At 37.0% G+C, this 24,082-nt stretch overlaps 1 protein-coding gene across 2 annotated transcripts in view; it reads left to right on the top strand.

Moving 5' to 3' along the window:
• The window catches only part of syt7b (synaptotagmin VIIb), a 135,262-nt gene that overhangs the window by 56,249 nt on the left and 54,931 nt on the right, over positions 1–24,082 (top strand). For both annotated transcript variants that reach the window (XM_030130949.1, XM_030130950.1), the window contains exon 2: positions 17,354–17,457. In XM_030130949.1, coding sequence (XP_029986809.1) covers positions 17,354–17,457 — 104 coding nt within the window. The remainder of the gene's footprint in view (positions 1–17,353; positions 17,458–24,082) is intronic.

Below are 24,082 nucleotides of genomic sequence, written 5' to 3'. Positions count from 1 at the left end.
GAAAAGGGAGGAACAGGTAAACTCAACACAAAAGGCTCAGGTTGGACGGAAAATCAAAGCCAGAACGTTTTTGCTTTGATGGGTCCACTATGCCACAACGCTGCCCATTATAGTTAATGGTCTGGACTCTGTGGTGGCCAATCCATGTGTGAAAATAATGTCTCATGCTGCCTGAGCCACTCTTTCACAATTTGACCCTGATGAGTCTTGCTATTGTCATCTTGGAATTATGTCTGTCATGCAGTATATTCAGGTTCAGCTGGCCTACTTTTTTGGAAACATAACATTACTAAGACACGTCCAACTGAATCAACCCCAGATCATAACACTGCCCTCACAGGCTTGTACTGGAGGCACTAGGCATGATGGGTAATCACTTCATCTGCAGCGATTCTCATACTGATGCGCCCATCACTCTGGAACAGGGTCAATCTGGACTTATCAGACCAGATCACCTTTTTCCACAGAACTACAGTCCAGTCTTTATGCGCTCTATCAAACTGATGGTTGTTTAAGAAATGAGAAGCTACTGCATCAGTTAGAGTTAAAAAAAAAAACAAAAACAAAACTGAAACATATTAGTCTTTACAGTGGATCTCCAGTAGAAGGCTTGTACGTATTTGCTTAGTTGAACCCAGATGGGGACTTATTATGGCCAGGCTGTGTATGATCTCATTCACTGATAATATAAAGTTTCAGCATTTGGTATTTAGTGTATCCAGGTGTGAAATTACAGATTCCAAGCAAATGAATCAACTGAATATTTTTGTCAATTTTGGGCTTTTTAATTAAGATGATATTAATTTTGTTGCACTCTTAAACTTATCAGGCAAGAATAATGCATGATAAGGAGCTGAAATCTAGCAAGGAAAAACACCACAATCTGAAAATACACACCTTTTTTCTGCAGCTCCCTGTTCTCAGTCCAAACCAAAAGAATAGATGAAATAATAAAAATATACGAACTTGATGATTTCACAAGTTGTTGTGTAAAAGAGGATGTGTTTTTTTGTTTAGTAACAACAAAAACTATCAGCCACTGCACCCTCATACTCGAAGCCACCCACTGTAAAATGGAAAAAGACAAAGAGGAAGTAATAAAAACGCTATTCCCATTTTCATGACAATTATGATTATGAATATTTTATTTCATGTTTGCAATTAGATCCTCTTAAATGCCCACTGAATCTTACAATTGTAGCTCAGCATTTAAATGATGTAAAGTCATAGTCTGCTTTGCTTTCACACCACAAAGAAACCAAACTAAAACTCAGGTTATGTATGAATTAATTCTGAGCAAATGTTTTGTTTTGTTTTTTTTTTCTTGTTTTGTTTGTTTTTTGTTTTTTGCACCTGCTTAACATGGGTGTCGCGCTCCTTTGAAAGTTAGTTTTATACCTACAGTAATTTTCTCTTCACCTCACAGACTATCTCAAGGCTGCCTGATCCACTTTTTAAAGTTTCTATTTTCTTCTTTGGTTTGTGAGTGAAGCAAAAAGTGAGTCTTTTCCTCTGCAAACATTTAAAATAGGAGAAAAGCACACATCTACACAGGCAGTGTGCAGTGCTGCTAGACTCTGTAGATGCCAAAACATTAAAAACTAATTTAAAATGAAGTTCATATAAAAAAAAGAGGGTTTAGACGATCCTCCTACCTGTTGTAAAGGTCAGCGAGGTTCTATCAAGCATAATCTGTAATCTACGATTTAACCAATTTAACAACCAATGAGTATTAAGCTGTAACACATAAATTATGCAGTGATTTGTTTCAATCTCAAATAAATGCAGCTACAGAACAAGATGTCCACAAGATACATTGATACATAATCTAGTGAGACAAAGATGCACATTCACCACCATATTATTCACACATGGATAAGCTGTTTGTAATGCTTTACTCTGTATTGTGTTCTGCAGCTACACCATTTACCAACAGTTTAGCCTCAATGACATACTGTATTTTACACATGAATCATGATTCAAATATGGTTTTCTTAGAATGGATAGCAACTAGGGGTGTAACGGTACAAAAAAATTTGGGTTCAGTACAGGGGTCTTTGGTTCAACACATTTTCGATACGTTTTCGGTACAATGAAGGAGACCGATTTCATTAAAGAAAAACTTTATGGAAGTAAAAATGCAATATATTCTGAACAATTCAGTGTCACTCTAAAGCTGAAGTGTTTATACTACTGTGTGGGTCTTAACAGTTAGGTGGTGTCATTTTAAATGCGTTATTAAATTTGACGTGCTACCACAAATACAACCAATCTTCACACCGCTCTTGTTTTGTTGACTTGCCTCTCTCCACTGACATAACTGACAGGGAACCCGAAATGCTCCCGAATCAGAGACCTTAAAGAAGACAGAGGGTCTTCCAATTCTGGCTTTGTACCTGCGACGCTGCTCTTATCTTCCTTGCTGGTTCACCTTCTGCATGTGGATGGTGTGGGGTCGCTTAGATGTGCGTCTAGGACAGGGGTGTCCAAACTTTTTTTAAAGAGGGCCAGATCTGATAATGTGGACATTGCCAGGGGCCAGTGGTCCCTACGGACGTTTTTTAAACAGTAAAAATTACATATAAAAGCGCTGTTCTACAACAATTTTATTTTCATTGTCACAATATCATTTTTTTAAATGGCAATGTAACCAAATCTAAGCCACTCAGGTGTGAACAAATTAAAAAAAAAACAAACATTTCTGCCTTCCTTTCACATCTGGAGTCAGATAACATAGAACAAACTGTATGGAGTATCTGAAACGTCCAAGAAGTTGATAAAAATCTTAACCCCACATTCATTTTAAACATGACTTATATGAGTAATCATTACTCATATATTACTCAGTAATGCAAAGTCTGTTAACGTTTAAGATGAAAACATATGACTCTTACTCTTGTCTTTCACAAAATCATTCAGAAAGTAATATTTGTGTCACATCTACAAGTACATAACACCAGCAGTTAGAGGCAACTAACCTGGCAACTTGGCAGCCTGCCTTGGTGGTGAATTCATTGAACTCCCAGGTTCACATGAAGAGTCACTGTTGAGTTTAAAGCAGCTTGAATTTGCTTCAATTTTTCGGAACGCTCACTCCCTGCTAGCTTGTCGCATGCGTTAGCATGTTTTGTCTGCTAGTGTCTCTTTACATTGAATTCCTTAAACAAGGCAACAGTCTGTTGACAAATTAGGCAAACACAATCGCCTCGATTTTCAGTGAAAAAAAAATTGTAATTCCCATCTCTCCTGGAAGTGGCAGCCCTCACTGTCAACTTTCGTTTTTTTATTTACAGGCGCCATGGTTACAAATTATCGAAAAGGGTTCACGGCAAGGTCACAGAGCCAGATAGAGTTAGAGTGGTGCTGCCACCATGAGGTGAAAGGAGAAACTGCATTTGGAACCTTTTATGATTCATGTACTCAGTTCAACAGTCCAAGCGGGCCATAAATAATACATTCTAAAACCCAAGCTGTGGGCCGTATAAAATCTGACCGCGGGCCGTGATTGGCCCCCGGGCCGGACTTTGGACATGCCTGGTCTAGGATATCAAATATGGCACATGGGTTGTGCTTGCGGCCACCCTGCTCATACTGCGTGCGTTCCACTTCCAGGTTCGTGTGGAAGCAAGTGTTTGCATCCTTCCCATAGACTACATGTATTTGTTCAGTACACCTCCGTACTGTATTGAAGGCCCCAAACCAAAACGGTTCAGTACAAACGACTGCACTGTTACGCCCCTAGTAGCAACATAAGATTAATCACCCTCCCATACTGTCTATTCAAAACACAAACTAACAGAGTCCAAATAAATCTAAATTAAGTCTTAATCCAATTAAGAAGTGCTTTTCAATGACATTATAAATGTTAATAAGCAACTAGTTAGTGGTTAATATGTGTAATTTAAAGTGTCATCCATAATCATTACTGCAGTAAGTATTTAATCTGATTATCCACCTGTAAAAATGTCAGGCCTCACAATGTACATCTTCAAGGCAAAAGCAGTGAAAAGAATAAAGTGCACCTCAGGTAAACTAGCAGTTTTGGACAAAGACTCAGAACAAAAAGTCCAGAGGGAGTTCAGTGATGTATAAGTGAAAGCAAAAGCAAAGAATAGTCCTGTGGAATTTAAAGGGGTCATATTTTGCTAAACCTACTTTTATTAGTCTTTGGTTCATTTATTTGTGTATTTGGACCCTAATAATTCAAAAAGTTTGAATTTCAACCCTCCAGGTGCTGCAAAGCTATCTTTATATTCATTTTAGCAAAAATTTAGTGGATTTCTACAATCTGTTTCAACTCCTGCTTAATTTGTTACGTTTTCTAACTAGTTACGTCATGACATTTGCACATATAAGGTCAAGACTTCCAGCGAACATTTCTCTGAGTACGACATAATTGCTTGTCAGTTGCAGCGGTTGTAGCCCATACTGAAAATATGTCCAAACTTTGAGCCGATTACCTAAAATGTTCAGTTGTTGGTTGTATTAACGAACACAAGTGGTTAAACAGGACAGAGTAGCACAGCCAACAACCTGGAGGGGGTGGTGTGTGAAGTGGCTCATGTGCATTTAAAGGGCCAGCGCTCAGAACAAGCTTTCTCATGTCATTAGTCAGAAATAGGGTTGTGGATATTAATTAATGAAGAATTCAGACCCAAGCATAGCATTTACAGTTTATGTAGACCACAGGGAAATGTTTTAAAATGCATAATTCCATTTTAAAAAAAAAAGCAAAATGTTACTTGTTTAATGTGTCAGATGTTCCAACAGTGTCAAATAGGTGAAATAAAAAGATAACAGGGTGGCCCTTGTCTTCTCATTAACCCACTGATAGAGAAGTGATTCCACAATTTGCATTATTTTTGTGATTAAATAACTCAGAATACATGTGGCTGATTAATCATGTACTAAAGATGCTGCAAAACTGAAAAACTAATCTGGGCCAAGTGAACAGTTGTTGCATGTGAGACAAACATGGACCTGCTGGGAATTTGAGATAAAGCCAGCTGTCTTCTTTACCTGTCAGACTTTTTACAGTTTTTTTTTTTTTTCTTCCTCCTGCTTCATGATTCTGAAACCCTGCAATCCACATGACAAATACTGCAGGAAAAGAGATGTTTGAGCTGATTCAGAGCTTTTCAATGCTCATAATGTTTCTAACACAGAAATGCTTTTCTCTTTCATTTCCCTTTGGTTTTGTGTATAATTGGACGCCGGTGTTCCTCCCACTGGTCGCCACAGCTCTGGCAGTGCTTCTGTTGTGCCAGTCAAGGGTCACCTCCCGCGGTGACGGACCTCTCCATGTTGTACCGACCTACGGCAAGAGATGCTCCTCCAGAGGTCTCCAGTGACTAATAGTACTTATTCTTTGTGTCGTGCCAGGCGTTAACACCAGGGGCAGAGTGAACAGGCAACAAACAGATAAGCACAGCAGGTGGAGGAGAGAAGAGGAGAGGAAGGGGCACGTTTGACAGAAAGAGGAAGCTGGTGCCCACATGAGAGAGAGGAAAATGTAGGCTGAATGAGGAAGGACACAGTGTGTTGGAGAGGAGGCTGAGAGAGATTTTCTTTTCATTGCTGTTCATAATTACATTGTACACATAGTTAATTGCAGATATCTCAGAGTGCAGCAGCATTAATAAAAATAAATCAGACAGGAACATGAGATAATATGTGCAGAGAAAGCTGGCAACGCTCTCAGTTTTAGCATATTTATTTGCTCTTGTATCGTCCTTTGCCCCGGACACACTGCAAAATGACAGGAAGCCAGAGGCCAGTTATTAAACAAACAATGTTCATCAGATAAAATGAATAAACAGTAAAAGATCTGTAACTCCATTTTCTCTCTCTTTCTTAAAACGATTTATTTTCTGACTCATAAATTTAACTTATTCACCAAATTAACATAGAAATGCTTGTATGACAGATGAATTACACTGCACTTAATAGTTTCAGCTGCAATTTATTGGAAATGCTTTATTTGTAAAAGTATGAATCACTTTATTGTCATTGTGAATCAGAAAATGGATCCTGTGCCTGATCTAAGCTGTTAGTTGAGTTGCATAAGATATTCAGAAATAACACTTGACTTTTAAGCCATAATGGAAGTTTCTGCAAAAATATATACTGTACAGGGTGGGGAAGCAAAATTTACAACGAACATTTAGTTGTTTTTTCTCAGCAGGCACTACGTCAGTTGTTTTGAAACCAAACATATATTGATGTCATAATCATACCTAACACTATTATCTATACCTTTTCAGAAACTTTTGCCCATATGAGTAATCAGGAAAGCAAACGTCAAAGAGTGTGTGATTTGCTGAATGCACTCGTCACACCAAAGGAGATTTCAAAAATAGTTGGAGTGTCCATAAAGACTGTTTATAATGGAAAGAAGAGAATGACTATGAGCAAAACTAGAAAGTCTGGAAGATACTATTAAAGAAGAATGGGAGAAGTTGTCATCCCAATATTTGAGGAACACTTGCGCAAGTTTCAGGAAGCGTGTGAAGGCAGTTATTGAGAAAGAAGGAGGACACATAGAATAAAAACATTTTCTATTATGTAAATTTTCTTGTGGCAAATAAATTCTCATGACTTTCAATAAACTAATTGGTCATACACTGTCTTTCAATCCCTGCCTCAAAATATTGCAAATTTTGCTTCCCCACCCTGTATACTAAAAAAAATGGCCCAGGCATGACATTGAGCCAAGAGAGGCAAAACACATGAAAAGAAAGACAAAAGCTATTTTATGAAGGCTATTTTTCAGATGAGCGGTTCTAATGAATTGTGTTATAATTACCACGAGAGTGAAAATAATAGTGTGTTGACAGAAAGAGTGCAAGTAGATGGGAGACAAGAATAACAATTAATGTGAGAACATGGACAACAGTAAAAAGCTTTTACTACATTTCTGTCTGTAATTAAAAGAGAAACATTCATTATATTTATTAATTTTGAACTTAATCGTCTGAAACCTCAGTGTTATTCCAAAATACAGAACATAGAAGCAGTAAAAGAGACAGTATGAGTGATAGCAGCATTACTGTTGTTTACACTCGAAGCCATGGGAGGCACAGTGTGATACCAAACAGAGCACAGTGGGTGCTTCATTTGGAGTTAATTCACATTTATTGAACCATCCACGACCTGACATTACATCAGCTTAGCATGTATTGCTTAACCTTTTGACACCTACTCTTTTTTTAGACGTTTCACTTAAGGTTAGGGTTATAAATGAACTGTAAGGCATAAATGCATGTATCAGGCTTCCTGTATGCTGATGTTGTTTAAAACATGAAAATCTGTGCTCACACAAGTGTTGAAAAGTGACAGAAATAATCTCTGAATATCCTTCCATGGCTGAAACACATATCGCATGATGAGATGGGCTGATAACGCCACTGGACACTGGAGGTCTTGCAAATCACATGAACAGCACACCTGCTGTGCATGTAGTCAGCAATATTAGGATTAAAAGCAGAATTTACTTGCTCGACAGCCCCTAACAGAGACAACAAGGAAAGAAATGCTTGTAATTCAGCAGCCATATGGAGGGTGATGTCTTGTTTTCCTCTCAAAGAGTCATACAACAGGGGCACAGCAAATCAGGGAAGGATACATAGTGACTGATAGGACCAGTCAGGCAGTGAATGCAGATTTCTATGTTTTTAGGCCTAAAAGTTTCCATTTTTTCCTCATCCACATTACCATACAGCTGAACTAAAACAGGGTCAACTGCATTTCTAAAACTCTCCATTTTCGTGAGGTTAAAGAAAACATCAGTAGTGTGAATTATAGATATTACTTAAAAACAAACAAAATATAAATGTATTAGTGTGGCTACAGCCTTGAGTCCTATTCATATGGGACTATAAACTCTGCTGATTTGGATATTAACCTCCCACATCTATGTTTTGTGCATTTGCACAGAATAAGAAAACTCTACTGACATTTTCCCACAGATCAAGAGTCAAGGCTCACCATCTATATATTAATGCTTTAAAAATGAATATTTCATCTGTAAAGAAAGTAATGTTGTTGAGTCATAACACTTAATCACTACTGGTTTAGACACACAGATGATTATTTTTGATGACACATTTGGGATAGATAGATAGATAGATAGATAGATAGATAGATAGATAGATAGATAGATAGATAGATAGATAGATAGATAGATAGATAGATAGATAGATAGATAGATAGATAGATAGATAGATAGATAGATAGATAGATAGATAGATAGATAGATAGATAGATAGATAGATAGATAGATAGATAATTTGATGTCAGATTTGATAATAAACACTATAAAATTGCAGGTCTTTACAAAATGACTGAACTATAAGGATATTATAACCAGATTTAATGTTAAATCCGTTATATAAAGCAAAGAACAAAAATTGCCAGAGACAACAAAAAGGGTTTGTATTAATTAATAAAATAAAACTTAATTAATAAGAATTTAATTATAAGAATTTTTAATACTTATTTTTAGGTTCAATGTGTTTTAATAATAATTTATTCTTAAAATGGCCAAAGAGGCAAAAAAAAAACCAAAAAAACAAAGGGATTTGCAATTGACAAGACTGAGGATACTGTTTGACAGATAAAGTAAAGTAAGTCTGGCAGACACTGCAAAGATAAAATATTTCTCATTCTTAATGAATGACTCATCTGTAGCCTTCCACTGTTTAGATTTTTCAGGATATCAAAGACTGAATAAATATGCAAAATACCATCTGTCACTGATCTGCTTCTGTTATACATATATATATATATATATATATATATATATATATATATATATATATATATATATATATATATATATATATATACATATATATGGTGGTTGGATTACACTCTATATCTATACCTTTCTTCCATGCTGCCAAGCATGTTATCCATCTCATCATCTTTTGAGCCTTAGTTTTTCTAAAACATTTAAGTTTCCTCTTTCAGTGAAAGGGACTCCAAACTATATTCATGAGACTCTGGAATTTGCACCCAGTTTTAGAACTTCTATTTAAAATTGCCTGCATAGCCTCCATCATTCTTAACCAGGAAAGGATGCAAATGACTCCAAATTACAGAGACATCAGTTCACTCAGGACTCATATTATCATAGGACCACTGAAATAGGTTTGCTGAAATAGGCTAGGTAATTTGTGGGGGAATTTTTACTTTAGAAATGACAGACATGGCAGATTGTCATGGGAGTAAAATCACACACAACCTCTGCAATTATTACAAATGACCAGAAGTCCACAGGTAATACCAGCCCTACATGAATAGGGTTTTAGACTTCATTTGAAAGAAACGTCCTCTGGTGTTTAACATGTGACCAAAACACAATCTCACATCAAATATGGCTCAAATATAACTATAACCCTTAAATAGACTGACTGATGGACGTTAAAAAGTTAAAGAGCTGTCTGCACAGACTGGTAGCAGAAACACTGCAGAAAGAAATGAAAGCTAATGGACAAGATGACAGAGTGAGTCACTACACAACACACTACAGCATCTGTTTCCAGCCCCTGTCATCTCTGTTTGATTCATCAGATACAGTCACTAATCAGGAAACTCACAATTGGAGTATTAGTTTATCCATATGACACAGACTGTAGCTACCATCCATTAAAACCAGCCCCTCCTTTACAAATACAGATAATGTCATATATGTACGTAGAAGCCACATATGATATGGAAATAAAACAGGTCCATTCTCAGCCTCTGTGACTATAGTCAGGTTTCTCTCATTGTAAACATCACTAAAGTTTTGTAAAAGCTTCACTGTCTGTACCTGACAGGACAGTTGTTGCAATTATTTCATGTCATTGTCAACGACATGTAGCCTCAGACAAAATCAGACACCATCTGGTTCATTTCCATGACTAATATGGATGTGCACTAATACAACACACTGTTAAGGATTATTACCCACAAGGCTGTTTGTTATCATCAGATACCAGGATTATTTTCACCATAAGGTGTTTTTTTTTTTTTAAACCAGCAACTTAAGTTAACTTAGCGATACCAGGATACTTTCTAACACTACATCCTCTGTGCTTTTACTGGAATATTTTGTTCTCTCTTGTCTGTGTTGTCTGGTGTAAAGTGGTAGTGACCTCTGATTTACTGCCACCTACTGGATGGTAAATGGACTGAACTTATATAGCGCATTTTATAGACCTTTATGGTGCCCAAAGTGCTTTAGAAGGCCTCACCTTCACCTATGAACACACACATTCATCACCATGCAAGGCACTGCCAGACCCTGCTGGGAACAATTTTAGGGCTCAGTGTCTTGCTCAAGGATTCTTCGGCCTGTGGACAGTTGGAGCCAGGATTCGAACCGTTGACCCTTTGATCATTGGACGGCCTGCGCTACCAACTGAGCCACTGCCACCCAGAAAAGGCATATAGCATCAGTATGACGTTTGTCACATTTGTCAAATTTGTCATGTGTAGTGCTGAAATGATTAATTGGTTAATTTACTCAAATCGCTAAAAAAAATTTTTGATTACAAGTTTCCTGACTTTTCACTGCCAGTAAACATTGGTTCCACTTTTGTGTTTCACACGGACACTTATTGTGACGCACATGATGCCAGGATCAACATGAACAACAAGGAGCGTAGCTCAGAAGCTGGGGCACCGCTACCAATTTTAGGCCCCACGAAATATTATCATGTAGGGCCCTTGCTACACGAAAGTCACTAGAAACACTCTCTCTAACTGTCCGGGCCCACTCCACTGCTGCATGGGCCCCCTGGGAATGCTGGGCCCCAATGAATTTGTCATGTTTAACTCCCCCACCCACCTTAACGGCGCCCCAGCTCAGAAGAGGCAAGGACAAAAAGGCAGAAAATTACTGCGTGTCCACACAAACATTACAAATATTTGGCTTTATTATATGTATTGTATAACTGGTATGTTAGTTACATCATAAGTTGTGGATGAGTTACTACGGTGCACACATTGTATCTGCACTGCTCTGACAAATTGACTCACCAATCTGGTACCTACAGTTGAGGAATAGTCCAATCTCTACATTAAATATCTCAGCAAGTTGATAAAGACCAATATTTTGAGAGACATTAGTCATTTTGGAATACAATAGCCTTACAGTCAAGTTGTTCGGTTGACCAGAAGTGCAGTACCCTGCTGCATGATGGGAAATGAAGTTAAAAACAGGTGCCTTAAAATACCTTGCCTCATAATAAATAAAATGAAATGCATAGTCAAATAATAAATAGTCATATAAAATTGGTTTTGAGGTTGTCTTTGATTTAGTGTTTGTAGGTAGAAGGTCTGTCATGTTTTAGCATCAAAGTAAATACATCATCTTGGCATTAAAAAGTACTAATTAGTGTGAGTAAGTGAAGGCCTTACTGTTTTTAAAGCTTTCAAACACCATACAGTACTGTGGATGAGATCACAACTTGAATATTGAGCCTGGATGTAAACAGATCCATCTCAATGATGACTAAAATCTCTGCATTATGGTTAAAAGCTCAGCCAGTTGATTTTAAAGTCGGAGCACATTGGTAGCTGAACGGTTTGAGTGCATGTCAAACTCCTCTCACTCCCTTTACTTCCAGACTGCCTCTACACGTCACCCTTGAAAACAAAAATGACAAAAAAAAACTCACCTTGAGTTGGCTTTTTTGAGATCAGAGGCACAGTCTAGACAGAGGGAAACTTTAAACGCCGGTAGATTTTCATTAATAAAACTGCTCATATCCACCAAGGAGTCAGTAAATAGAAATAAAACTGATCACTCTAGATAATAAAACAACAACAGCATCAGCAGATTACATAATAATTAGTAATAAATGAACTGGAGTAGATTAGCAGCGTTTACAACCAGATGCAAAATGTCCATAATTAGCTTTTCACTGAGGCTAGGCAATAAAATGATAATGATTATTATTATTTTACATCGTATCATTATATGATTTTTTTAATACTGTAATCATTTTCTTGAACTTAACTGACTATGATTTTTATTATGATTATGGTTATTATTGGTGCATAATTATTTGACCTTTAGGGCTTATTTTTGTTTACACTGTCAAATGAAACACAAAATGTCCTCTTATTTTACCCCTGCATATTCCACTGTTGAAAAAAATGTCATTGAATTTGACCATTATAATAGTAATCATTTTTAACGTTCTACCACTGGATCTCTGACATGTTTTGCCTTATTTTTATCATAAAGAGTACTAGTTAAAAACACACACAACCATCTGGTTTCAACAACTTTCCTTCGCCGAAATTAATAATGACTTTACATTTATTGTGATAATTCTCAATATCAGAATAACATAAGCATTTTTTTCTATCAAGACAACACACCAAAGATAGGCCTCAATATCATTTTCATCATATTTTTCAGTGGCAGTGTCTTATTTTCTGAACCCAATTTGTAAGATATTTCCCAAAAGAAACACTTCTCTAATTAACTTTAGACCTCAGAACCACAGAAGGTTGGTTTGTTAAATGTTGAATGTTACTGGTGTACGGTTACCATGGCAAAACTATATTGGGTCTGGAATATAATAAACTAGAAAAGCACTCAGAAAACGCAGACCTCCACCAAGGCAGATCAGTCCCCCCCATCACCACCAAAATTTACTCATTTGTTCCTTGTGCCAGTATCAACATTCCCTGAAAATTTCATGAAAATCCGTCCATAACTTTTTGAGTTATCTTGCTAACAGTGGCCGTTTCACTTGGCAGCGGTAATAATTCTTATAAGATGACATGTCAGAGACAGACCTTATGGCTGGTGATTCATTGCACATATTGATAATACTAATGAAGCCAGTTTCTATAAAAGGTGCTCAATAGATAATTTTGTTAAAGTAGAAGCAGTGAGCACCAGGTTTTAGAGGATCTAGTCACATCTTCACAGCAAAAGCCCTGTTTTCAAGTGAACATGAAAGGGCTTGTACAGATTGAAACTGGGGTGTAGCAGCTTGGCTTAATGGAGATCAGACAAACCTGGTACAGAGATGACTGAACTACAAACCAGTGCTGAGGCCACATGTGCAAACAGAGGCTGAATTCAGTTTATTTAGTAAAGTTCACACATACAGTATTTCTACACCATACACCATGTTGATTTCTCGAGATATCTGCTCATCATTTATATGGAATGAAAACCAGACCGACTGATGAATAGTAATTATGTTTTGTGTTCACTATCTGGGTGATGAAATATGATCCCAAGACTTTGCGCTGATAAATAGTATTAATAAGTGTTTTCAGTGGGCTCATACTGATCTCTCTTAATGCTACGAAGTTGTCATATTCGCTCGTTTTAGCCTGATGAATGCCAACAATCCCCAAACAGACAGACAGTCTGTGCGTGACTCACAGAACTGGTCTAAACCACTTGTAAGCAGAAGAAAAAAATTATTCTCATAAGTATATTATAATTATGCTACTACATCATGTTGTGTATCTTTGTGTAATTATGTTTGTACAAAATACTTTTTCTTCACAGAAACACATATTGCTACTGGGTGAAATGTAAACAATCACATGCAGGAACAGGGTTACTTTGTTCATCAAAACTACTTGGTCAGATGAGCTGGTTTTTGCCAGTGAAAAAAACTGACTTTGTATCCACACATGGAGGTCTGGCAGTTTCTGGAAAGAAGAGTGAGTCCCTCAGCTGGTTGTGCTTCCTCCAGGTGGAGAGTATTTTAACTTCAGTAAAGGTGTTCTTTGTAGTGCTGATATTCCAAACTGTCAACAGCAGAGGGAAGTTTCATCGACACACAGCTACCAAAAACACCAATGAATCAATGCTGCGAATCCACAGGCTGTATCCCTCACTGAATCAAGTATATAACTCAGTGTTTACACACATTTGTTTTATGATATCATCAAGTTTTCTTTTTCAAACTAAAACTCATAGCTTTTTATTTTAACAGTCAGTCAAAATGACACTGTTTCTTATAATCTTCATATGCTGCATCAGCCAGTGATTAAAATGGCTTTTGTGAGGAGGGGGAGCGATTGTGTAGCCTATGGTCAATGGTCGCCTTATTTCACGAGCATCTACATTATATTTCCCACAGCTTATGTAATAAGGTTTTTTGTTGTTGGGTTTAAATGTGTAGGCTGTGTGATTGAATAGTTATCTAAGCAGCGAGGATGCTAATACTACTTAATGTATTATCTTTTTAATTTTGTCATGCAACAATAGCAAGTTATTTGCACATTACAAAGCTGCACGAAGAGGGTCAAATGCAGTAGAACAGATACATTGAACAGTAATCTATCCCTCATACAGTTCAACTACAGTCAGAATACAGTTTATGTTCAATGCAACATGTAAAAATGAACTAAAATGAGCATTATGGGTAAAATGGTATGGCTTTCACTCCTACTGGGATTCAAACCCCAGTTTCCTGCACTGCAGTCAGACATGTTACCTACTGAACTATCCAACCACTGATGTAAATGATAGTAATATTACCTAATGAGCTGTTCGCTGATATATGTATTAATCTATAGTGAAATGGTAAATGGTCTATACTTATATAGCGCTTTTCCATACTTTTATGGTGCCCAAAGTGCTTTACAAAGCCTCACATTCACCCATTCACACACGCACTCATACACCAGTAGGCGGCTGCTGCCATGCAAGGCACTCCCAGGCCCTACTGGGAGCAGTTTAGGGTTCAGTGTCTTGCCCAAGGACACTTCAACATGTGCACAGTCAGAGGCAGAATTCCAATTTGAATTTTAAAAGTAGCTCACAAGCCAAAAATGTGTGTCCAACCCTGCTGTAGGCTTTAGAATTCTAGGATCTGTTTAAAATAGATAATGGTTTAGATGAGCGGTGCATTCATGTCGACATACTCAGATACTAGAATTATAGAATGCATTATGACGTGACATTTGATAGTCCCATGTAGCTGATTTGGGTGTGTTTTTGGGTCGTTTAGCACTTACTCAACTTCATAGTTTATTTCGTTTTTCAGGAGATGACATTGAATAACAGGAATAGTAGAGGGTTGTTTTACATTGAGGGAGAGGGAGCTGAGCTCTGGTCCACTCCAGCCCAGTTGAACCTACAGCATCAGCTGATAGTTTACATTATAGCTCTGTTAGCTTAAGTCTGTTTTTGGACAGAAAACCGCCACAGTAAAACCACAAATCACCTGTCTTTGATACGGTTTGTGTTATCAATAGCTGCACTAAAGATCCGTTTGGAATCGATCAAACAAGGTCAGAACTGTCGCAGTTTAATCTGAACAAACAAATCAACAAACAAAGATAATATCACATATCACATAATAATATCACATAATAACTTTACAACTTCATACACTTCATAATCAAACTCAGTGGTGTAGAAGAAATGCTGTGATTTCAGCATCAAACTCCATTCTTTTCATTTGGAGCTGTGTCCACTGGTGAAAACAACAGTGCTTCTAGATTTTATCACTGTGTCACTTTCTTTTACTCTAAAATGCTGATTCTTAGAGGCACTCATCACATTTTGTTACTTTCTGATACTTTGGTCAAAAGTCCCGTGGTGATAGTTTTCTTCACCATGGGAGACCAGCAGAGTGACTCACTACTCCCTCTAGTGGTCACATAAATCCATCGGCTCATGGACGTGAATATATTCAGTTCATATCTCTACAATCCAATACATTGCCTTCTTTGGCAGAACTCCAGAGCTCTTCATTCTAAACACTCCAATACACAAAGCCCTTTTAACTGTTTCAACAAAGCTATGTGTTGCTATAAATTGAGACCACTTATCTGTTTAGTGTCTCTTTTTAAGTGATAAACCCATCAATTCGATACTTTATACTTTATTGCCACTGTATAAAAGCCAGCATCCTTCAAGCTGGCAGAGCTGGCATCCTGTGTTGCAGAATGAAAGAATCAGAGCAAGAAGCAAAAATTTGACCTCATGAGCTCAATAAATAATATTTCATTGACCTAAAATCAGATTCCTTATAAATAACAAAAAGTGAGTGAGGCTGATGGATAAAAAGATGGTAGCACACTTGAAAAAAAGGAAAATGTTACCCCTTATGTCAAGGATAAGAGAATTATTTGGAAACTTCACATCCTCCTGAGAGACAAACAAGGACAGGTTCAATGCAAAGAGGTGCAAGTCAGCCTTGCAATGGTAAAAAATATTTTTAAAAAAGTAGGAAAATCACTTTTCAAGCATCTCTGCTAATGATATCTGCAGAGGTCCTGCGCCTCAAGCAGTAATTTAAAGTTTTCCTCAAAGTAGCCGCGATTCCTTAAAGTTGCAGTGATTATTTTACAAGTTAACAAAATCAAAAGTTTGCATCATTTTAACCCTTCACAGTGGAGACAGATGATAATATACAGAGTAGTTGGTTTAAGGATCCAACATCTGCATATTAGACCTCACAATTATCTGAAGAATGCAGGGAATAAAAGCAGTGTTACATGAGAAAATGTGTGTATAGAGACTGGAGAATTAATGTGGAATTAAGGGGATGAGAATAGTGATTTCTTGGCTAATCCACTTTCAGTATTTCTGTTCCTGACAAATATAAAACTGTTTGAGGTACACAGGCAGAGATGAGGAGAAATGATGAAATGAGGTGAAGGATATCTGCAGTCAGATGAATAGCAGGACAAATAAAAAGATGGACTGTACTGCAGAGAAAAAGGATGTAGCAGTTATGAGTTCATTGTGTGCCGACATTGTTTTGCTGTTACATCTTGAATTACAAAGCAGACGAGGTGGAAGAAAACCGAATGAATGGCATAGTTGAGAGGCAGTAATTGAAAGAAATAGACATGAGAAATAGGGGGCTCTGGAAGAAGTTTTCATCTGTCGCAAGTGGAACAAAGTTGCTGAAGGATTTATGAGATAGAAGAGAGAAAACGGAAACTGGTAATTGCATGGCTTCTGGCCCTGTGATATTATCTCTCCTTGACATGTGCATATCTTCTATTGATACATGCAGAGAACATGAGCATGAAGCCATTACACTGCCTTTTTTTGTTTTTTGCTGCCTTACTCCTGCCACATTTATCTCGGCCTTTTACCGATGACAGATGCCAGATGACAACGATGAATAACGAAGGAAGGAAGGAAGGCATATCATAGTGCACTGCAGCTGATTATACCTATACATTTCTCTTAAAAGGCAGTTTTGTCACACTGTGTCTTATTTATCTCATGCCAAATGTATCTGAGTAGAGGATCAACAGTGAACTTCAATCCACCGGATGCTCAGCAGGGCAAATGCCTCATTAGATGCACTAATATCCTCCTTTCTGTGTGTGTCTCTGTCTCCTTCTTTCTCTTCCGCAGGCTCGGTGTCTCTCAGTGTTTTCCTGGTGTCTGTTGCATTCATAGTGTGCGCAGTTTGGCTGGTAGCTCTATGTGGCGTCTGCACCTGGTGTCAACGTAAACTGGTAAGTTTTTACAGTAATGTTTTAAATCTGGTCATGATTTTAAACATTTAGAAAAAGTCTTTGTTAGCCACAGAAAATCTAGTGGATTTCAGTCCAGTGAAAATGATAGTATTTTTGTGTACGACTGGCAGCTTATGTGTCATCTTCCACTGTTATACTGTATGTAACTTCAACTAACTGTCTGTTTTTATTAGGGATGCACCAATACCACTTTTCCAGACCGAGTACAAGTATAAGTACTTACATTTGAGTACTTGCTGATACCGAGTACAGATACGAGTACTTAATAATCCCATTCCAGTTCTTAGTTCTTTTGGTAAATGTGCTTTACTGTCGTTGTCATTAGTCTGACTGGAACAAGGTGCTGCTACTGACATTTAATGTGTTAGAATGAGTGTTTCTCAATTAATCCACCAGGGTGCGCCGCTCTTAATTAACCATACTGGACAAATACCACGAAGAAGAGTAAAGTTTTTTGAGAAGAAGTAAGTCAGTAATAACAAACACGGAGATGACAGAGGTAACACTAATGTGGATACTAATATTGCAGCGTTTTCGCTGGTAAGGTTTAAAAGCTTAGCTTCAGCAGGTAGAGAAAAGAGAAATGAGCGATAAGTTTAATTTTCACTTCTGCTGGTGGCGGTCCGCATCGCTCCATACCCCCATAGCATTATAAGTAGGACAGAAACCAGCCGAGACCTGGGTAGTTTTCATAAATATGTCAGTAGTTTTTCACTAACTCACACAGTTGCTCTTTGAACAGATCCTCTACCTCCATGGTTCCCGCTGGTATTCTCCATCTGGGTGTGCATCTGCGAGCAGCTGGAAAACGGATGGAATGTACGCAGAGGACGGACAGAACGCTGCGTCCGTATCTGTCTGTGTCTTTAATGTTACTTACAGTCAGCGTTACTTTTATCACCGTCATTTATTTTGAAAAATCTCCACACTCTTCACACTCCACACACATTATTTCACCGCCGCGTACCTGCTGCACTTATCTGTGAATGTCACGCTGCCGTAAGTGATATCGATGCAGTTGTATTGGATTACTTTTACGAGTACGAGTACAAGTACACACACTGAGCATCGAAGCCGATGCCCGATACTGGTATCGGAATCGGTGCATTCCTTGTTTTTATTATTATTCTGTTTATTTCATGTAAAGCCTTTGGATGTAGTTTTTAATTATCATTATTATTATTAGTCGTAGTAGTTGTTGTAGTAGTACACTGTTGCCCATGAAGTTGGAATAATTTGGTTTTCTGACACATTCCTCTTTTTATTCCTATTTATACACATCAGTAATCACCTTTGACCAGTTATGATTACATACTGAGTCCCAGTTACACTTATATATCAAGAATAAATCACATTGTCACAATCATTTCATGAGAAGAGGTAAAAATATTTTATCCTAATTTTATGTGTATATGCATGAACTTTTGAGACACAAAGTACCACTGATTGCATTAAAAGTAGTACATGACTTTTGCATTCAGGTATGGATTGGCTTTGGTTAGATTTAGGCACAAAAACCATTTGGTTTGGGTTACAAAAAGGGTTGGGTGGAAAGCTAAAATTAGAAAGAACTGTAACTATATTTTATTCCAACGTTATGGGCATCAGTATAGTAGTATAACTTGAATTTCTTAATTACAGAGGAAACATTAGAATACATTTGACTCAGTTTCTTGACATGTTTTTAAATATTGCAGTTATCCATCCATTCATTTTCTGAATCGCTTTAATGTCATGAGGGATGCAGGTGTGCCGGAGCCTATCCCGGTTACCTATGAGTGAAAGCTATTACAGTTTTGTTCTTGATAAAAGAAGGAATATCCTCCTGAGACCCAGGGAAGTAAAAGGTTTGGGCTTTTTTATGTTAAATAATTGCCTTGATTGGAAACAGTATGATGTAACAGTTTTTCAGACATATTTTTGCTATTTTTTATGGGATGTCCTTTGCAGTGGACAGGGTTTGCTTTTTTTTTTCTTTTTTTTAAATTAATCTGTGAAACTCTTGTCCCCTACAGAGGACAAAAATGCTTACTAGTTCTGTCCCCTGACACATTTTTCATCAGATTATGTTTTTTCTGTGACTGTGTTATTGCACAGCCTGCATACTGGACTCTGTAACATCTATGTCCAATGTGTTACCACACACTGATGGGTTTGTGCTGCGGTTCACTCATTCCCTAAGGTTAAATCTGTCTCTATGATATTTGGATGAACAGTGTGCATTTTTCACGTCAGAAAATTATTTTATTAATTTATCAAAAGAACTTTTCAAATGATCACCTAATCACAGCAGCCATGAAAGACTTTGGTGAAATTAAAGAGTTTAAAACCAAGTAAATTTGGACTGAAATCAGGAACTGATTAAAAAATGAGTAGACATGACTACAAAATTGGATTAGACAGATATTCAAAGCTTTCAGTTTCTGCTTTCTTGGTGTTATGGACTGAAAACTACATGATGTCTGACTGTCGTAATAACATGTTAGCTATGTTCAGGTGGCAGCTGAAAGTGTCACAAATCTGCTCATATGAGTCAGATCTGTTTTGCTGATGATCTTTGCAGCACAAATGACACCCAACCTGATCTTCTCATTTCTAATCTGGACCATTTCCATATGTGACCTAGCTCAGAATTGTAACATGATCTCAGTGTAAACAGCCAGAAAGGTACTCATCCATCTTCCATGTCACTAAAGATTATGAGTCATCACATTTCTGTGCAGAAAGGAGTCAAATATTCAAATACAAGAAATTAGTTAAAATGAGCACTTCTAAAACATACACAACAGAATGTAAAAACATGAATCTGGCAGTGATATGAAGGACCATAGCACTGCACAATAACCACTCGATACTCCTATTTATTATAAAGTTTAGAAAGCACAAGCTTTACTCGGAGCATTTTCATAATATGCAGAAGCACTTTTATTTAACTCATGAAGACCTAGTGCTATTTTTTTGGCAGTTCCCAAATGAATTTTTCTCTCTATTTAACCTTTTTTAAGTGATGTATCACCATTTATTATAATAGTATCCTCAGTATTTTGGGTTTTTAAGTGAGAAATAAGGTATTTTCCCATGTTTAATTTACTGAGCGTGTAGATGTTCATAAAAGCTCAGATTAAAGTTGAGCGTTATTATATCAGAAACAGAGAAAACTGAAGACAAAGTGACTTTTTCAGTAAAATATCATTAAGTGATTGTAAAAACTAGTGTCTCCATCCACTGTTATTGATCCAACTCCATGGGTTTTACTGGTGAATCAATGTTGTAGAAAATGACTGTTTTTCCACGTTCACTACGGAGCCTCTGAACGTCCAAATGGGTCATAGCCGATGACAATGAAAAGATGACAAACTGCATTTTACACCAATTATTACCCTGCCCCTTGAAGGGGAGGCAAGGGGTATTGTTTTTGATTAGGTTTGTTTGTTTGTTTAACACTCTAGCAGCAAAACTGTTGCTTTAATTCATACCAAATTGGGTTCTAGATTGCCTCAGAATAGATGTGGTTACATTTTGGGAAAAGTAGGTCAAAGTTAAAAAATTTTTAAGAATTTTTAAAATATCTTTTTCTTCTCCCCTTTTACTTATAATGGACAAAATTTCAAATGTCTGTAAAACCATCAATTTTGTTTCAATTTACTTCAGACTTGGCACATATGTAGAGGCAATTGATATGCTGAAATCACCACACCCATAGACATGATGACATCAGCTGGATCGATGTCAAAATAAGCCACAATACGTGCAAGGGGCGGGGTTTGTTGTGCCTGGCACCACTTCTTTACATGTATTGATAGGCTTAGTGGATCAACAGGTATTAAACAGTTTAGATCAGTAGATGCTTTTGTTCCCCAGTGGATGTTTGGGTCTTTATGGATTAAAAAGTCTGAGCACTTCTACCCACGGTGCTTTGATGCATCATACTCAATTCAAGATTCTGACCATTTCACACTGGAATTTGATATTGGCAACAGTTTAGCAAAAAAATACATTGAATAAACAACCATAAAAGTCAGATCTTAGCTATACATCTGTGAACGTTGCCCTCTTATCCTCCTTTTGCAGCATTCTAACACTTTCTTCTACAGAAAATGAATTATGATGAGTTGTGTGGGCAGTGGACTTTTCTTTTTGATGATCCTGTGACCTCGAATGTGCATAATGCTTTATGTTAATACTGAATAGCACTTTTTTGTGTGTTTGTATGTTTGGCCATGACAGCAAACATGATGAAAAACCTCAGTGCTTTCAGTAAACACGGCTTTGTGTGCCGTCAGCTCGGTGCATCACGGATTCTTGCCTGCAGCCTCCAGCGCCATGCTAATGATTCATATGCTAATGAGTGTCAGTCTGAGCTCTGAGCGACTGGAAATCCTACTATACATTTTGTTGTGTTGACATTTCCTATACCCTGTCCTGCTTTCTTCTCGTTTGTGTCCAACTCTTTCATCTCAGTATGTTTGAGGAGTCACTGCAGCTCAACAGTTGATAAAAAAATCCTCAGAGATTTTACTACTGCATCTAAAGGACAAATTTCTGAACCAAATGTGGATTACATCACCAATCTTACTTGACTTATCCAAGTTGTTATGTCCTCCTTAAATCCAAGAGCTAAGTGAACCTGACAAACAAACCCATTGCTTATCTTTGTTTACCCATGCGCTATCTATGTCTCTGTCTTTGTTTTTGTGTCACTCTACTTCTTCTTTTCTACTGAATGGTCTGGTTTGTATTTGTCCCTGTGTCACTTTATCTCCATGTCCTTGTCAGAGTGTCACTGATTACTTTTTTCCAGAATCATCCCACTCTCCATTCACCTCTGCTGCCACTGTAACATCCCCTTCCTGGTCCTTGTTTCTTTCTTTTTTTTTTTTTTTTTTTTTTTTAATCTTTTATATCATCTTGTATTGTTTGGCAAACTGCCTGAAGTGGAAATATGAAAAAGTTAGGAACAGAGCTACAAGCAAGGTTATTTTCTTTGTTGCTATTTTTTTTAATTTTTTAAAATATTTTATTTATTTATTTATTTATATATTTTTGCTTTTCTCAACCAGTTCATTTGGTTTTTACTCTCGAGCAGTGGTTCTTAATCTTTTTTGCCTCCTGACCTTATTTTAACATCACAAATTTCTGGTGACTCCAGACATTCAAAACAGAGACTTTGTTTTTTTTTGCTAAAATTAATTTGTTTTGATCATGTAATAGTTGCCTATACTATGTTGCAACTAAACATTAACTTTAGATGACATTTAGTCTATATAATGTATATTATTATGGACGGAGGCAGAAAAGCCAGGTGTAGATTACTGCAAAGGGAGAATTTTATTTTCCTTGGTCAGGATATGTACAGTCAGTCCAGTTTGGATTTACAAGGCTGACAATTAATACTGAACAAACAAGAACTCAAACTATGAATTATGAAAGAGCTGCAGCATCTGAAACCGACCACAATGAACAATTGAAAGATAAACAGAACCACAGTGCTTCAATTTCAGCTTCACAGTTTGTCATGTCTTTTATGGATTGGGATTGTCTCTCTCATCTCACCACATATTTTTTATTAGAAAGTTGTTGTTGTTGTTTTATCAATTGCTAAAAATTTCAAGCGATGTCCTTTGAATTCCAGGTGACCCCACATGTGGTCCCGACCCCAAGGTTGAAAAACACTGCTCTAGAGTCAAGAAATGTCTTTCACATTGGCCACAGTTTAGCAAAAATTATATTGAACAAACAAGCATAAAAGTCAGATCTTAGCTATAAATCTGTGAACGTTGCCTTCTTATCCTCCACTCCAAGACATTTTGCAGCATTCTAACATTTTCCTCAACAGAAAATGAATTGTGATGAGATGTGTGGGCAGTGGACTTTTCTTTTTGATGATCCTGTGACCACACAACTTTCACAACTTTATACCGCCGTTTTTCGACACTTGTGTTGTTTGTGACAAATAGCAGAGATTTAGATTTGAGGCGTTTTAAACCTTCAGATCTAAATAGCAGCTAATGACTAAAAGTATGTATGGATCCAAAATATTTAATACCCTCTGGACTACTACTCCTATTAATGCATTTAAATATTTCAGGTAAATATCTCAGCTTTTCAGAGGCATCAGATGTCTCCATATTGAAGGTAGAAACATGGTCATTTTCTGCAACATTGACTCAGTGGGTGATAAATGGTAGAGGATTTAGACACTTATTTTTATGTTGAGTTAATGAAATATTTTGCTGAAACCTTCACTTTTCCTTCTTTTGTAGATGTAAATGTAAATGTAGATGTTCATAAAAGGTCACAGTAAATTCATAGGTCAGAACATCAGAACAGAGAAAACTGTTCTGTGACTCTGAAATGAATCAACTAAATATGGGAAAACACCTGATTTTCACTGGAAATTGTAAAATGCAGAGGATAATATTATGATAAATGATGATAACTTAATAGAGCTTAGATATAGAGAAAAAAGAATCTGGAGCGTCAAAGGAAATTACAGTTAATTGCTATTGTTGCTCTGTTACAGCTTTTGTGTTTAAGGATTTGTAACAGTCACATATATGTCAGTTCTTTCATTTGAGTTTCTGACACATTTCCTGTATTAGCA

This window comes from Sphaeramia orbicularis, chromosome 3 (genome assembly GCF_902148855.1).
Source record: "Sphaeramia orbicularis chromosome 3, fSphaOr1.1, whole genome shotgun sequence".
In the NCBI taxonomy this organism is placed as follows: domain Eukaryota; kingdom Metazoa; phylum Chordata; class Actinopteri; order Kurtiformes; family Apogonidae; genus Sphaeramia; species Sphaeramia orbicularis.
This window is presented reverse-complemented; position numbering and strand designations above follow the sequence as displayed.